The following is a 17,874-nucleotide window of genomic DNA, read 5'->3' on the forward strand; positions in this document are numbered from 1 at the left end:
CAGGCGGCTGAAAAAAAACATTGCAGGAGTATCCAGTCATCTCGACAGCCTCTCTGGAAAGAGAGGTTTGCTGCATACGAACGAAAAAAAGAACATTACAGTGGTGAATGGCGCCGTTAAACAACGCAAATTCACTTTGTATTTTGGTGCATCCCGTTTAAAGTGTACTGGAGACGCTGGGCTGTGACCTTAACCGCACAGGAATTAATTTCAGACTAGTACAAAGGGGTCTATGTACTAAGCGTTGGAGATAAAGTACCAACAAATCAGCCCGTAACTGGCATTTTTTTTTTTTTCAAACAAAGAGGTCTATTTACTAAACCTTGGATGGAGATAAAGTGGACGGAGAAAGTACCTGTCAACCAGCTCCTGTCATTTTTCAAACACAGCCTGTGACATGACAGTTAAGAGCTGATTGGCTGATACTTTATCTCTCTCCAAGGTTTGATACATCTCCACAGTCTGTAAAGTGACAGTTAGGAGCTACTTGGTTGGTAATTTATCTCCATCCACTTTATCTCTCTTCAAGGCTTAATACATAGGCCCCAAAGTTACAGGCGAAGCACAAAGGGTGGTAACACTAATCATTCCTGAACAGCAAATTGCATCCATTGTGTTGAATTGAATTCACCCTATTATGTGGGTGATATCCTTCCCTGTGCTTAGCATTTCTTCATTTGTGACACTGCTGCTGATGTCTGTGGTTCTTCACAGGGGAGCCAATGAGTCCTGCAAGACTTTACTGGCATCCAACAGAAATTATGTTAAAGGGTGATGAGACACTCCTGTCAAAGGGTCAGGCTAGTACTAGTGTCCTTAGCAATGCAGTGGTTCCTGTCCCTTCTGCTTCTTTGGCTCTGTAGTGTGTTGCTATTTTTTTTTTCTCTCTGACAGTCCAGCTAATTCATACAATTACATGGGACTCCCCACGAACTGAAATGTGTCCAATTCTTTTGGCCACTGGCAATGCTCATTTGTGTAACACTAATTGCAGAACTACTGCCACCAGCGTCTTGACTTAGTGTATCCTTATCAGACTTCACACTTTGGTGCCAACAACTCCTGAGAGTCTGTTATCTCTTCTTTACTTTTTATGTAATTGGCTACATGATCATCAATTTAACTTACGCAATGAATAACACCCATACATGCTTACCCTCCCGGAATTCGCGGGAGGCTCTTGATTTTCTGGGTAACCCCCCCCACACCCCAGGAAAGTTAGGCACTTCTCCTGCATTCTGCCCACTTCCTAGTGAAGTGGACAGATTGGGGAGAATTTACGCGGCAATCGTGGGTCTCCTTGTAGGGGGCAGGGCTTAATGACACGATTCTTCGTGAATCATGTCATAAAGCCCCGCCCCTGTTTAAATGTCAATTTCACGTGAAGTGGGTGGGACTTAATGACGATACCCGTCAGGCCACGCCCCCATTGCAACCCACCTGCTTCTCCTGGGGAGGAGAAAATAAAAGTAGGCAAGTATGATACCACCACCACCACCACCACATGAAGACAGTGGATAGACTTTAGGCCATACTTGCCAACTCTTCCTAATTGTCAGGGAGACTCCCTCAAATAGTAGCAATCTCCCTGGCTCTCTGAAGAGTCTAGCTATCTCCCTGATTGCACCTTACCCGCATTATGGAGCAGATTATATATATATATATATATATATATATATATATATATAATATTATATTATATTATACAAATATTCAGATGGGATTATCGGTATCATTTCCCTGCATTGATTATAAGGCACAATGATCCCTATGGCTACATGCATTTTCTGAAAGGTATCAGTGTGTTTTTCATCAACATGTAGATCTTACTAACTGCTTTCGGGCTCATTTACATTTGGCTATAAATCAATTTTATGACACGCCTCTTAGATGTAGCAGTACACGCCCACTTTAACGCATGCTCATATGTGTTGTTTTCACTATCTCCCTGAAATGCTTTTTCAAAAGTAGGCAAGTATGCTTTAAGCATGTTGTGAACTCAGGGACTAATCTGTATTGAGTGTAGGGGGGCTCCGCACCTTACATTACAGGTTCTGTGCAGTTGCACCCCCTATGTAAAGTGCTTGCAGTGCCATCTTTCAGGTGATGTCTTTGGAAAGGTGGCACTGCGTAGCAATAGCAAATAATTTGGCACTGTGCCAGAGCCTTTGCTACTGTAACTTCTATGTATAAATTTCATTGGGAAGAAGGTGCCACCGACAGGAGGTAAGAGAGAGCTGCTAATGCATTAATACGCCAAAGTGTGAACTGTACAATTTATTTTTTGTTTACTGTGAATGTATACTGGATTCTAATGTTGTAAAAGCAGTACAATTAATTCCCTGTTAAAAATGTATATTTTTATTTTGCAGTACCTGGACTTGTGCCGTTCAGTTCACTGAAGGGCACACCATTTGAAGACAAGATCTTCCTGAATTGGAAGGAGCCTACGGAGCCAAATGGAGTTATCACTCAATACGAGGTACCCCTGAAACATCTGGTGAAATGTCTTTGTTAAAATAATAGCCATAATTAATCATGTTGGGTTCTACAGATTGTCGTTTGAAAGCTCCCTAGCACCTTGAGGTTATTGGACTGTCATGAAGGTCACAGTAGTGATGAGACTAGAGAAACTCATGGACAGGTGCTGAACAGTCTGTGCTGGTCACATTGTGCATCCTGTAATAAATTACAGAACACATGATCATTAGTGATTTGCTATAAGGAAAAAAAAATCTGCAAACTTATTTCATTTTGGTTTCAGATTGTCATTTGAAGAGCCCTATGTGCATTATGTTGTTATAAAGCATGTACTATAGTATTGTGACAGTAATCTGCTAATTCACAAGATTGTTTCTTTTGTCAGGTTAAGTACAACAGTATCCGGTCTTTTGATCCTGCCGTTCCTGTGTCTGGCCCTCCTCAGACGGTTTCCAAACTTTGGAATAGCACACACCATGTTTTCTCTCAGCTGCATCCGGGCACTACCTACCAATTTCTTATAAGGGCTAGTACTATGAAGGGATTTGGTCCGGCAACAGCTATTAACGTTACCACCAATATATCAGGTAATAAAGTTTACAGTACATGCACATTAAATTATGACCCAGAAGTTAAGCTATGATACAAATGTACAGTACTTGGTTAATGATGTTTTCATAAGTATGAAGCCTGAATGGGTTCATCTAGCAGTGATTCAAGGAAATCACATTGAAAGAGCTTTATTATCATACAGTATTTTCAGATAGTTTTTAGGACACTTAGCGCTGTCATCCACTTAAATATTGTGAGGGTCAGTAGTCCAAATATAACAATGGAAATATTCTAACTGCTCCAACTGGGTACACACAGAGAAGTCATCCATCCAGGTAGTGGGACTTTACAAGTTTGCATGCTTATGCACTAACACACAATTCAGGTGCCTTGGTGTTGAACATTTGTTAATACATACTTTTTATAATATATTTTATAAATTTTCTCCTATAACCTGTAACCGGTTGGAACATTAAGGATATTTCCATTCAATCAAATTTAGACTATTGACCCTTACGACATTTAAGTGGATGACCGCGCCTTTATTTTTAGTGCCTTTATTGGGAGGTGTGGTGTCCTTCTGGTTTATGCCCAAGCCAGTAGTTGGAGCACATGTTATAGACATATATTATTTAATGAATTAGTTCTGTATTGTAGTTTGCTGGATATTTATGCTTCTAAATGGTGGCTTTGTAAAACATTTTATTTTTCTGGTACCTAGAAGCTGGTTTTCATTATCTATATGTGTGAATATCTCAATGTTCTTTTTACATCTGCATTTCTTTATATAAACACTGTGTTTTGGTATTTCATAGTACATTAACCACTTTTCAAAACTATTTGAATTGTGTAACCTACTGTATTACATGTATTTTTGATATTGTGGGTCATCCATCGTGGATGTGTTGTGCACCGATATGTCCTATAAGGATAAAAGCCACCTTATTAGAAAATTACATTATCATCAAAACATTATATTGTGTTTGCTATACTGTACAAGCAAATTAAGCATGTGCCTAAGACAACATTTGTCACGGGCATTGACAGAACTAGGGCAAGTTAAAAAATGAGGACCCCCCCCACCCCGAACTAATGCGCGTGCCGAAAAAGTGGATGTGGTCACATGTCACTAGGGCTCTGGCCACTGGAAAATGAGGGCGTGTCAACATGACACACCACCGTTTCTCCTCACTCTTGGAATATTCCTTTCCATTCTACATGCACCTTAATTCCCCCCAGTAGTAGTTCCCCTCTTGCAATGCCCACTGTAGTAGTGCCACTTATGCAATGTCCCCAGTAGTAGTGCCCCTTACACAGTACCCCCAGTACTGGTCCCCCCCTATGCAGTGCCCCCAGTCCTGCTCCCCCCTTTGCAGTGCCCCCAGTACTGCCCCCCCCCCCCTATGCAGTGCCCCCAGTAGTGGTCCCCCCCTATGCAGTGCCCCCAGTAGTGGTCCCCCCCTATGCAGTGCCCCCAGTAGTGGTCCCCCCCTATGCAGTGCCCCCAGTAGTGGTCCCCCCCTATGCAGTGCCCCCAGTAGTGGTCCCCCCCTATGCAGTGCCCCCAGTAGTGGTCCCCCCCCCTATGCAGTGCCCCCAGTACTGGTCCCCCCCTATGCAGTGCACCCAGTATTGGTCCCCCCCTATGCAGTGCACCCAGTATTGGTCCCCCCCTATGCAGTGCCCCCAGTACTGGTCCCCCCCCTATGCAGTGCCCCCAGTACTGGTCCCCCCCCTATGCAGTGCCCCCAGTACTGGTCCCCCCCCTATGCAGTGCCCCCTGTACTGGTCCCCCCCCTATGCAGTGCCCCCTGTACTGGTCCCCCCCCTATGCAGTGCCCCCTGTACTGGTCCCCCCCCTATGCAGTGCCCCCTGTACTGGTCTCCCCCCCCCCCCATGCAGTGCCCCCAGTAATGGCCTCCGAATGCAGTGTGCCCAGTAGTGGCCCCCCTTATGCAGTGCCCCCAGTAGTAGTCCCCCCCTCCTATGCAGTGTCCTCAGTAGTGGCCCCCCTGTTAAGTACCATATATATATATATATATATATATATATATACATATATATTACCTGAATCCCCGCTCCTGCCGCTGTCCGTTCCTCGCGGCCTGCTCTGCACTATGGGAGAGACGAGAGACGTCATGACTTAGAAGTATCCTCCAAATGTATCTACAAGTGACCGCAGCAGATATTGCTGCTTTCTTGCCGAAGTGAAAAATTCCAGAGCTTGGCCATTATAGCCTGTAGGCTACATGTTGCAAAAGGTACCGGGAGATGGATTCTTCGGTTCCCTCCCCAGCAATCCACCTGCGCAGTAACCCTAGAAATGTAACACATTGCATGGACAGGCTCCTATTGGTATCCCTGTCGATGCATGTGAACTATGATACATTTAGGCGATACTTAATTTCTTTGCAGCAATAAGAAATGATAATTATTGGGTTTAGGACCCGATAATTAGTAAATATTAAATAAGCCCCTTAGAAATATGTTTCAAACATTCTGAAGAGTGGAAAAATTTTCCATAGCAACCAATCTGCTTTTACCTCGCATTTATAGAATGTACTTGATAAATTATAGCTAGTAGCTGATTGGTTGCTATGGGCAACTTCTCCACTCTTTTGAAGGTTTCATACAATCCCTCCATAGTCCCACTTGAGAGAAACTCACTACCACATTAATTTGATATCCGCTCCAAAACATCACTGTCTATCGGGAAGGACATGTCTTTGTGATTGTAGTCTGCTAAAGTAGAAAGTTTTGGTTAAATAAGGCTTTTACATGATGAAATGGTCACTCTGTCTAAGCAGCTGACAACTCTTTGCTCTCTCCGATGTCAAATGCTGCAATCCAGATAATGGTAAGGGTGCCAGGACAATCGCCCAAAGTGACCTGATGTCCCATGCTGTCATCGCTTTTGCCTGTTATTGGCCTGACCTCTCGTGGCAGCCTTACTATGGTAAAATTAAGTGGGGAGCAAGAGACGTCCAGTCTTGTTTTCATTAGACTGGGTATTGGTACACACTTACCTGACTTGCTGCAATCAACCATCGTGTCAGCTCAGCGGCCAATTTTGTAAGCTATACACACTTCTCAATTGGCCACTCAATATGTTTGGCCAGATGTCACAAGTGGGTGGGTATTTAAATTTTCCCACCCAATTGTGATGGCAGTGTTGGTCCCTGCAGTCCAGTGTACAGGTGGTCAGCGGGTCATATGCATGCATATGTACTGATATATCTGCATCATACTTGCCTACTTTTGAAAAAGCATTTCAGTGAGATTGTGAAGGCGTTAAAATGGACATGCACTGTTAAATCTGAGAGGCGTGTCATTACATTACCTTACATCCAAAAGTAAATGAGCCTCAAAGTAGTTAGCAAGATCTATTTGATAATGAAAACACACTAACACTTTTCAGAAAATGCAAATAGCCATAGGGATCATTGTGCCTTTTAACCAATGCAATGAAATTATGCTAATGATAATATTTGAATGTATATAACCGGTACATAATGGGGGTAAGGCGCAATCAGGGAAATTGCTAGACTCTTCAGGGAGACAGAAAGATTGCTACTAATTCAGTGAGACTCCCTGACAATGAGGGAGAGTTGGCAAGTATGGTCTGCATGATATTTCTGCTGTGCTGCAGGTGCCGACCTTATATGTCTGTTAACAACGTCATTCACAGACATATCACGTGTGCACACCTGTCGATCAACTACTGCAGGGCCGGCTCTTGAGCTGTTCGACCAGTGCGGTCGAACAGGGGCGCCACCACATAGAGGGCGCACCCCCTCCCAACATCCCAATTTCAGCTGGACTGCACTGTTCCACCCATGGGTCGAAGTGTCCCGTGGGTGGTCGCAGGAAGCGAGAAGTGGGTAACAGAGCTGGCAGGGGAAGGAGCGGTGCCCTCTAGGGTGAGAGGTAAGTTCCCTTCCTCAGGAGGAGATAGACAGCATATACGGCTTCAGCGAGCGGTTTTGCCGTGACATCTCCTCTTTAGACGGAAGCGTCCACATCACTGCACGCTGCCGGCGTTCGCCTGTTCATTCAGGCTTACGACCTGCACTGCTGCCGATAGTGGGAGACATTCTGTCAGGAGACAGCCTCCACCTAATCGGACTACCGTACTCCTAGCCCCGAGAAGACCATCCCGGGCACCCCATCTCCGCGCCCTCGTCACCCCCTTAGTACCAGCGGGACGCCACTGGTACTAATTACCCATACTTCTGTCCCTTAATGTGGACATAAGGACTCTGGATATTCTGTCACATTTTGAATACTAGATTCTGACTTTCCATCAGTAAGTCCCCCATCTTTCATGTTGATACACAGACACTTGATCAGAGTTTATGATCAAGCTGTTGCATGTGCAGGTTTTCTGTATTTTTCTGGGTTAGCACATCTTTTAGGTAATAAACATTTTCTTGTGTACTGTGTATATCTTTTGACTTGTTGGAGTCTTTTACATGGCTGCATATTACTATAACCTTCTGCATTAAGGCTATCTGTTTTCTTTGTTTAAGCACAATATTTCAGTTACTGAAATTTTCTTTGGTTATATATCTTTCCACATGTGTGTATATCAATAACCATCTGCATTAAGGTTATCGCTAACGGTACTTATAAATTCATCCATCTTAAATTTTGTCAATATACACTATTTTAGTGTTTAAGGGTTGTTGTTATATTATCAACACAAATGGCATCCTCTTAAGCCTTTTATCTCCAATATAACCGTTGCTCATTCTAGATTGTAACAAGAACATACACTATTGTCACCACACGTTTATCTGTTTATAAACAGAACACACATTACTAACAGCTGAGCTCAGTATACCTATTTCTTGCTTCATATACTTTAGGGATAGAGTCAGCTATGCCATACGGCAGCTTGCTTTTTCCAATTATTCGCAGTTCTCCATTTCCCTCCCGTCTCAGTGCGCAAGTACACATCCGTTCTATTCTCCGGTCAAATCGGGAGGTTGGGCGCCGCCGTGGCGGTGCCAGACCCCAGAGTAGCTGAATGGATATTGGGAGAGGGCTGGGGGAAGCACAGCTAGTGACAGAGTGCTGGGCTCTCCCCCAGCCTGACGTTACATGGGAGGTGTGCCATGGGGTCACTTAGGCGGCGTGGTCCATGGTAATTTGACCACACACCCATTTTCGGTCGTATGCACGGGGCGTGGCTACCCCTGGAGCCGGTCCTGCACTACCGTTATATTGTTCGACTTTCAATCGAGCGATATATCTGCTAGTGTGTACACAGCTTTATTGCCAAGTTGACCTCATCATTTTAAATATTAATGTTACCTTATTGGAAGTTAAATCACCTCATAGTAGTGTACCTGTTACTCTGAACTTTGGACAATTTTTCATTATACATTTATTAACAGTTATTTATACAGGGCACACACATTCCTCAGCTTGCTACAGACTATATTGCTTTATTCACATCAGTCTCTCCTCCAAATACATGTATATTTTGTATCCATTATTTGCCTGTAACTGTTTTTTTGTGTCTGTATGTATCCATAGCTCCAACATTACCTGACTATGAAGGTGTTGATGCATTCCTTAATGAAACAGCCACCACCATCACTGTGCTGCTTAGACCTGCACAGGCCAAAGGCGCTCCTATCAGGTATGTGTCAGTGCTCATTCACTATTATTCCTACATCAGTTGTACAGTCTGTAATTTGGATTTATCTGTATCCTATAAATCAGTGGTTCTCATACTCTGTCCTCACACAGCTCTCATTTTCGAGGTCACCCAGCAGGGGCACATGTGTATTCATTACTCACTGACACATTTTAAAAGAGCCACAGGGGGAGCTGCTAATTTCACTTGTCATTCTGTGAGGAGACCTGGAAAACATGCATTGTTTGGGGTCCTGGGGACTGGGTTTGAGAACGTGTGCTATAAATTGGTTAGTCAGGCAGTCATCACTCCTGAGATGTTTTTTTCATATGGTGAACAAGTTATGTCACTGCTTGGATTTTATTATCACAGAACGATTCCATATTCATACATAATCCACTACTTCAATTATGGGGACATTACATTCCATATTAATACATGATCCACTATATGAGGATATTACATTCGTAAAAAACAGGATTATTTTGTGTATATTAGCCTATTCAAACACAAACAAGGGTATATAGTTTGTCATCATCTACTACAGTATTTGAAAATGCATCTATCTGTACATTTCACCTTGATCTATTTCCCTTACTCCATTTCTCTCTCATTGCTGGTCTTGACAGCTATGGTGGGCAGATTTTCAGGTATAAAGGGCTCTTCTGCTCAGTGGCAAGAGCTGCTAGCTAAATAGGAGGCTCATTACGGAAATCTGTAATTGTAGATTTGACAAGGTTTTCTGGGACTTTACAAGTCGCTGCTGTCTCTGTCAATTATGAGATTCCTTTCCCTCCTCTGTGGTTTGAAAACGCTGAGCTCCCATATATTATTAAATTTTGATGTTACCGACTTGGAGCTATATGCAGATATATTAACGTGTGCTTCCTACAGTATGTAGACAGAAGAAACTACTTTGTTGTATGTTCGGGCTTCAATACAGTCATAAGTCATTCAGTCCTATTACATTTATTGCTGGAGATGTTTGCATCTGTCATATCCCATTTAGGGATGTCAGAAGATTATTATTACAGACACAACTTGTCCTCTGCAAACCAAATACCATTTTTCAGACAACACCAGTTCTGTTGCCAAAATGACTCAGCGGAAGTAATAGGGGAAACACATTAAAATAGCAATCATACAGCTTTTAATTATATTCATTTTGTTTTGTTTTACCAACACTACTTGTCTATGGAAAATGCGTATTGTCAAAGTTAATACTGGGAAATAAGAGGCACTCTGTGACTAATGACTTATTGTCAGTGAGTAAGTGAAAGCGTAGGTTGGTTTACTTTTAGCTGAAAGGGAACTGGGTGAGCCTAGTGCTTTTTTTGATGCTGACAGAATCCAGCAGTCATTCTATTCATTACTATTCATCATAGCATCCTCAGCCCGAACACACACACAGCGCAAGCATGAAGGAATAGGTACTCTCTCCACATTTGCTTGCATTCTATTGTACACAGTTTCATACCAAGAAAGTCTTAATTTTAACTTATTTTTTTATTGAAGAAGGAATAAGCAACACAGGCTCATGTGTGTGTATGTACATGTGTGTGTGTTTGTGTGTGTGTGTGTATATATATATATATATATATATATATATATATATTCACACACATATAATACACTTATTTGTACATTGCATTAGATTTTAAAAGAACCCTTTCAAATCATGTTAATACAGAAAGTGAGGTTGTGCTTCATTCTTCAGAAAGTTTGTTTTTTGTTACGTTGTAAAGATCTAGACAATGCAGGTTACATCCCATCTGCTCTGAACATTTGCAAAGATCTTGTCTTCAGAAACAGTAACGATGCAAAGCAGTCTATTTTGGTACAGTGGACAGATTTCTGTCCATCTGTGCCTGCATTACAGCATGTCAGATATCGTTTAGATCTATATAGCTGTAAGCCAAGATAGCGAGAAAGCCGCAGCAAGGTCATGAGGTGGAGATGCCTGACAGTTCTTTCTGTCTCTAATGATATGACAACTGCAAATTGGTGCCTTAAGCAGAACCCACAGCCAGTCATTATGTCCAGCCCTGAGTTTGAGCCTCCCATAATATAGTTCAAAGGGAGACGCTTGCGAAAATTGTTTGAAACTATCAAGCTAAGAGCTTAATCTGTTACGAGTCCTTTGGAAATGCCAGGTTTCTCTGAGTATGTGCATACTAAACAAGCTGTAATATATGTTTTATGTGTGTTCAGAAATGTAAAACTCTAAATACCTATTAGAGAAATTGGAAACATAAATAACATCTTGTCCTCGATGTTCCAATTTGAATTATACACAAGTGTCATTTAGGGATCATATACACTGAGAGCTGGCTCTTAGATTAGGGATAATTGATTCCTATGAGGAACATGTCCACAGTATATAAAAGCATTTATAGTGAATGCTGGAAAGACCATAGATGCATTGTCTACTAATGTGTTGTGGATACAAGTGTTTCTATATTAAGAAGCTGCATCCAAGACATCAACTCCAGTGTGTAAAAGCTTATATCTCGGTTTATCATGATATATGTATTTATACACTGGAGTACATCTCTTGGAGGCAGCTTTTCTATATAGAAACACAATTAACTATTACCTTTAATTCCTTTCCAGGGTATATTTTATTAAGCAATTGTTACTAAAGCACTCCTCATTACTTGATAATAATAATAATGTGTTGTGGTCACAATTGTGCTTATTCCAATTGTTGTTTTCTACATATTTGCCAAACTGTGGGACTTTGACGTGATAGGAGCTTGGAAGTTGTGCAATTAAAAAAATGTGTTTTTGCTAAATATTGTCAGGGCATTGAGAAATATTCTATAGGGCAGAATGGATGGTATGATGGTAACATTACTGCCTTACACCACTGAGGTCTTGGATTTATTATCTCCTGACAAAAATTAAACCTAGATTGTATGTGTGTGTGTGTGTGTCGTAGGTCAGAGGTTCCCAAACGCGGTCCTCAAGGCTCCTCAACAGTGCAGGTTTTAGAGATATCCATGGCTGAGCACAGGTAACTTAATTTAGTACCTCTGTCAATTTGATTTAACAACCTGTGCTCAACCATGGATATCTCTAAAAACCTTAACTGTTGGGGAGCCTTAAGGACAGTGTTTGGGCACCCGTTTTGTAGGGAATAAGATTGTAAACTCCACTGGGGCAGGGACTGATGTTAATGGCCAAATGTTCTCTATAAAGGGATGAAGAATATGTATCCGCTCTAGTCAGGGCCGTAACGGGGCTTAAATGCACCCAGTACCGGCTCCGCCCCCTTAGCACCCGATGTCATGTCAGGTGAATTACATCATTATGTTAAGTGAAGGGGGCTTGGTTGGCAGCACTGATTTGGATCGTCCTGAGGACACTTCAGATCAGAGGCATCTGTGTGGAAGTGGAGTGTGAAACAGACATAAGCAACTGTGTCTAATAAAATACATTAAATTTTTTTATGTATATCTGTGCTAATAGAGATCACTTGTTATTGCTTCTCTGTGATTTAATTAGCATATTGTTAGTTAAATAACTATTGCAGATTTTAAATGTTTTTAGTCACTCCTGCTTTATTAGGACTTTACAAAAACACTGCCTGGACCCTTATAGGGCTTTATTCAAGAAGTCTTCAAAAAAATGTTATTCACATAATTAACTGAAGTGCTTTTCTTATACTGTGTGCAGTTACTATACTGTATAGAAGCTTATTTGGCAAGGTTTTATAATAAAGTGCCGTGCCAAACACACTCTCATGTAGCGTAGTCTTAAACTAAAAGGTCTCAAAGCTTACTTTATGAATGCGCTTGCAGTAGCAATAAGCCATACTCATCACCTGCTGATCAGCTAGAGCAGTGGTTCTCAAACTCTGTCCTCAGGACCCCACACAGGTCACATTTTCCAGGTCACCCAGCAGGTGCACAGGTGTAGTCTTTACTCACTGACACGTTTTAAAAGATCCAGAGGTGGAGATAATTATCTCACTTGTGATTCTGTGAGGAGACCTGGAAAACATGCACTGTTTGGGGTCCTGAGGACCAAGTTTGAGAACCTGTGATCTAGAGCAGTGTTTCCCAACTTTGGTCCTCAAGGCACACTAAAGGCCCGCATACATCAGCAATTGATTGCAGCAATTCTGCAATTTGCAATCGATTGTGTATAAAAATCTTTCCCTTTTTCAATCGATTGCAAAATTGCCACAATCAGTTGAAAAAGGGAAAGATTTTTATACACAATCGATTGCAAATTGCAGAATTGCTGCAATCAGTTGCTGATGTATGGGTGTCTTGACAGTCTAGGTTTTTAGGATGACCCTGCTTGAGCACAGATGGTTAATTTAAAATAACTCACCTGTGCTAAAGTATGGCTATCCTTACCTGGACTGTGGGCCTGGTTCAGAGCCGCTCGCTCTGAATCAGGGACCGTGCTTTTTTCTTTTTTTGGAGCGGCCTCTTTGCCGCTCGCATAGCTGTGGGTGCTCACCACAGCTATAGCGAGCGGCCAAGATAATGGTTGCGATGGTCAAGACCATCGGGCTTGCGACGAGAACCTTGTGGTATGGTCTCGCCCATCGCAAGCCCCAAAGAGCTTTCAGCTTTAACAGAGCCGGAAGCTCTCCACTGACATCACTTGTGATGTCTGTGGAGCCGCCCCCAAACGGCAGGTGTTCTCATTGGAAAGCCTCTGTTTGGGCAGCCACCCCCCCCGGCCCGCCCACCAAAGGGGGCGAGCTGTCACTCAACATCGACAACTTGCCGCCTTTGGAGCGAGACCCGGAGCTACGGAGTGCCCGTCGCTAGCCGGGTCTCGTGCATGCGTCCGTCGTGCGCATGCGCTGTGGGTTGCGTGCGCTCAGCACTTGCAACCGGGTCTGAATCAGGCCTTGTGAGCGTTCCTTGAGGTACGAGGTTTGGGAACATCGATCTAGAGCCAGACAGTCTCCACTGGACTGTTTTGTGGATCACTGCAGTGAGATAAATTTTGATGCACCCGGTACACCACAGCATGGACAAGTATACTTGTAGTATAAATGTGTTTGCATTTTATATATATATATATATATATATATATATATATATATACACACATACAATACTGTGGAAAAGATGGTGCAAAGTGAGAATGCTTTAAAAAATAGAAGTTAGTTTACTTTGATCAGTTAACAAAATGCAAAGTGAATGGACAGAATAGAAATCTAAATCACATCAATGTTTGGTGTTACTATCTTTTTCCTTCAAAACAGCATCAATTCTTCAGACAGGTGGTGATGATCATTATTTTCATATGTAGGTTGAAACACGGTAATTAACTGAAACAAACAGCTGTGTAGCAGGCTTAAACTGGGTGAGGAACAGCCAAACTCAAGACTGAGCACAGCAACAAGACACAAGTTTTTTATACTGCATCAGCAAGGTCTCTTCTAGGCAAAGATTTCAAAGCAGACTTGGCGGTTCTAGATGTGCTGTTCAAGCTCTTTTGAAGAAGCACACAAAAACAGGCAGCGTTGAGGGCTGTAGATGCAGTGTTCGACCAAGGAAACTTAGTGCATCAGATGAAAGACACATCATGGTTACTTCCCTTCGAAATCGTAGGATGTCCAGCAGTGCCATCAGCTCAGAACTGGCAGAAACTAGTGAGACCCAGATACACCCATCTACTGTTCGGAAGAAGTCTGGCCAGAAGTGGTCATCATGGAGAAATTGTGGCCAAAAAGCCACACCTTCGACGAGGAAACAAGGCCAAGCGACTCAACTATGCATGAAAACATAGGAACTGGGGTGCAGAAAAATGGCAGCAGATGCTCTGGACTGATGAGTCAAATTTTAAAATAGTTGGCTGTACCAGAAGGCAGTTTGTTCGCCGAAGGTCTGGAGAGCGGTACAATGAGTGTGCAGACAACACTGTAGCATGGTGGCAGTTCCTTGCAAGTTTAGGGCGGCTTATCAGCAAATGGAGTTGGGGATTTGATCAGGATTAATGGTGTCTTCAATGCTGAGAAATACAGGCAGGTACTTATCCATCATGAAATACCATAAGGGAGTTGTCCAATTGGCTCCAAATTTATTCTGCAGCAGGACAATGACCCCAAACATACAGCCAATGTCATTAAGAACTATCTTCAGCGTAAAGAAGAACAAGGAGTCCTAGAAGTGATGATATGGCCACCACAGAGCCCTGCTCCTAACATAAAGTCTGTCCTGGATTACATGAAGAGACCAAAGTATTTGGTTGGTTCTCCAAGATGTTTGGAACAACCTCCCTGCCGAATTCCCTCAAAAGCTGTGTGCAAGTGTACCTAGAAGAATTGATGCTGTTTTGAAGGCAAATGGTGGTCACACCAAATATTGATTTAATTTAGATTTCTCTACTGTTCATTCATTTTGTCATCACCAGCAGACTGCTGATTAAATTGATATGCAACACTTGTATATCTGTGTGCGACTGAGGGCCGTATTCAATTAGAGTCGAAAAGACGTAATCAACTAAAAAGTATAGCAGATGACGTAATTTCGCCAGGTGGAAACTTTTCCCCGTATTCAATTGCAAAGACTTTTTGCGTACGCGGAAAGTCAATGCAATGTAATAGGCGAAAAAGTTTCACATATGAATAAGCAGGTGGAAAAAAATGCAGAATTGCATTTTTGGGGTGCAAAAGTGCGGAAACCACTCTGCACCCTTGGGACAGCCCCCCAAAGGATAACTGCGTCAAAATAAAAACTAAAAAAAATCAACACCCAAAAAAATTACTTTGAAAATGGGTTTGAAAAAGTTCGAAGTGGGTGTACACACATAAACAGTAGCAAAATAGACCTTTGGGGGGCCTGCAAGTATGGCGGAGGTGTTTTTTTGATTGCAGGTGCATGCTGAAGGTGCGTTTTTGACATCACTTAAAACTTCATTTTAGCGAATTTGAAACCATGCTTGCACCCATTTTCAAGTCCCCCAAATTTGACAGGACTAGTTATTTTCACGAAAAAATACTGCTTAATGCTATTCTTCAACACTTACGCTAATTAGAAGCAATTGACACTACTTAAGTACCCAAAATTGCTTCAGTAGGGCCATTCGTGGACATCTATACTGATCCCCAATGTTGGTGCATCTTTTGGGGGGTGTCAGGATGATTTCCCCATCTTTGACAGCACCTTTCGTCTGTTTCAGTTTCGCCGGGGCGCGTTTTCGCGTCCTTTGGAATTGAATATGGCGAATAACTGGGGCGCGCACAAAAAGTTTTTGCGTCCAAAACACGTGAAGTATGCGAAAAGTCTGGCATGCGAAAAAGTATTGCAGCTGCGAAACTAATTGAATATGGCCCTGAGTCTCTGAATCTGTATACGAAGTGCTACAATGTAGCGGCTGCAGCTTTTTTCATTCCAACATCCAATGTGGTTCATATACAGACTCAGTCGCACAGACATGTACAATTGTTACATATAAAATTAATCAGCACAGTCTGCCTGTGCTTCCTAGTGACATCGTATTGCAACTTAGACACATTTTTGGCAAAAAAAAAAGACACAAAAAAAGGCGCCCGGCACTAGCAGAGTAGCACTGGACCTGGAGACTCACCCACACCAGGCAAGTCATGCTGCGTGGCGTATTGGAGCAAGATGTATGAGGACACATCTGTATATGTGTGTGTGTGTATATATATATATATATATATATATATATTAGAGAGAGAAGGATATTGGGTGTCCAGGTGCAATGTCACTACACTAGAGTGTGGGGCCACACAATGTTTACTAAAGCTGGCACTTAAATAACAAATAGGACTTGATTTAAACTTTTCGGAAGTGAAGACTCAGCAGCCTTCAAGTCCCTTTTTATTTATTTATTGAATTTTACATAAATACACGTGTGTGTGTATATTTATATTACTCTCTCTCATATATATATATATATATATATGTGTGTATATATATATATATATATATATATATATATGTAAGCAGCACTCAATCAGACTTCAAAGATGTACAGTGAAGTCCGATTGAGTGCTGCTTGTCTGTCGATTACACTTCTATGCAGGGCACCACGGCTGTAATCTGTCAGTAAAGTTGGAGTGCACTCCCACCAGTACACACACACACTCTCCCTGTCTGTCTGTCTGTGTGTGTGTGTGTGTGTGTGTGTATGTATGTATGTGTATATATATATATATATATAATATTTTTTTTTTCTTTGCAAGCTATTTTCTGATGTCTTTAATGCTACTCTTTTTTGATTAGTAGTATTAAGTGACAGTTGTTTTTAGTTTGTATTCTTTTTTTCCCCATCAGCGCCTACCAAATTGTAGTGGAAGAGCTACATCCTCTTCGGACAAAGAGGGAGACTGGAGGGATGGAGTGTTATCAGGTTCCAGTTGCCTATAACAATGCTGGTAGTGGTGGTTCTCCTTACTATTTTGCTGCAGAGCTGCCACCCTCTAACCTTCCAGAAGCTGCTCCGTTCACTGTTGGTGACAACAGGACTTATCAAGGATTTTGGAACCCACCGCTAGCTCCTCGTAAAGGCTATAATATCTACTTTCAAGCTGTAAGCAGTGTTGAGAAGGTGAGCATTTAATTTTGATATCACAGAATTAAAATGTAATAATTTATATGAATCTCCATTGGGAGAGGGACCATCCAATGTGTGTTTGTATATACGAGGGTGGTTCAACAAGTAAGGTAACAAGACCTCTCACGTGTGTAATTTCCTGTCAAGCCAGAGCAGTTAGACCACTGCTTCTCCTCATGGCCTTTAGCCTGCACCTCATAAAAGTCATACTGTCCCAACATCAGTTGTAAGATGATGGGCTGGCGGAAACATGGTCAAACATTGATAATGGCAGGCCTGAAGTTCAAGATGAGCAGCAATTGGTGGGTACTGGACCATCCTCCCTACAGCTGTGACCATGGCACTGACTGATTTCCATTGAAGAAAGCCCCTAGGTGGAAGGCGATTCACAACCGACCGGTGAATTTCAGCAATCGGTCATGTCCTGGCTTCAAGTGCTTGACCCTGATTTCTTCTATGCTGGGATAGATACCTTTAGTGTACCATCGAAACAAATGCTTAGACAAGTATGGAGACTATGGGGACAAACAATCTGTACCAAGGCCATGCTATTATTATACGGATCAGTTGCACAAAATTTATGCAGTGAGAGGTATTGTTACCTTATTTATAGACTTGCGCTTGTGTATGCGTGTCCTATGCA

At 42.2% G+C, this 17,874-nt stretch overlaps 1 protein-coding gene across 7 annotated transcripts in view; it reads left to right on the plus strand.

Annotated features, from left to right (window-relative positions):
• The window catches only part of PTPRK (protein tyrosine phosphatase receptor type K), a 437,401-nt gene that overhangs the window by 299,240 nt on the left and 120,287 nt on the right, over positions 1–17,874 (plus strand). For all 7 annotated transcript variants that reach the window (XM_088452079.1, XM_088452101.1, XM_088452086.1 and 4 more), the window contains exons 9-12: positions 2,373–2,482; positions 2,867–3,068; positions 8,576–8,681; positions 16,952–17,225. In XM_088452079.1, coding sequence (XP_088308205.1) covers positions 2,373–2,482; positions 2,867–3,068; positions 8,576–8,681; positions 16,952–17,225 — 692 coding nt within the window. The remainder of the gene's footprint in view (positions 1–2,372; positions 2,483–2,866; positions 3,069–8,575; positions 8,682–16,951; positions 17,226–17,874) is intronic.

Source organism: Taudactylus pleione, unplaced genomic scaffold (assembly GCF_031769625.1).
Source record: "Taudactylus pleione unplaced genomic scaffold, aTauple2 ptg000006l, whole genome shotgun sequence".
In the NCBI taxonomy this organism is placed as follows: Eukaryota; Metazoa; Chordata; class Amphibia; order Anura; family Myobatrachidae; genus Taudactylus; species Taudactylus pleione.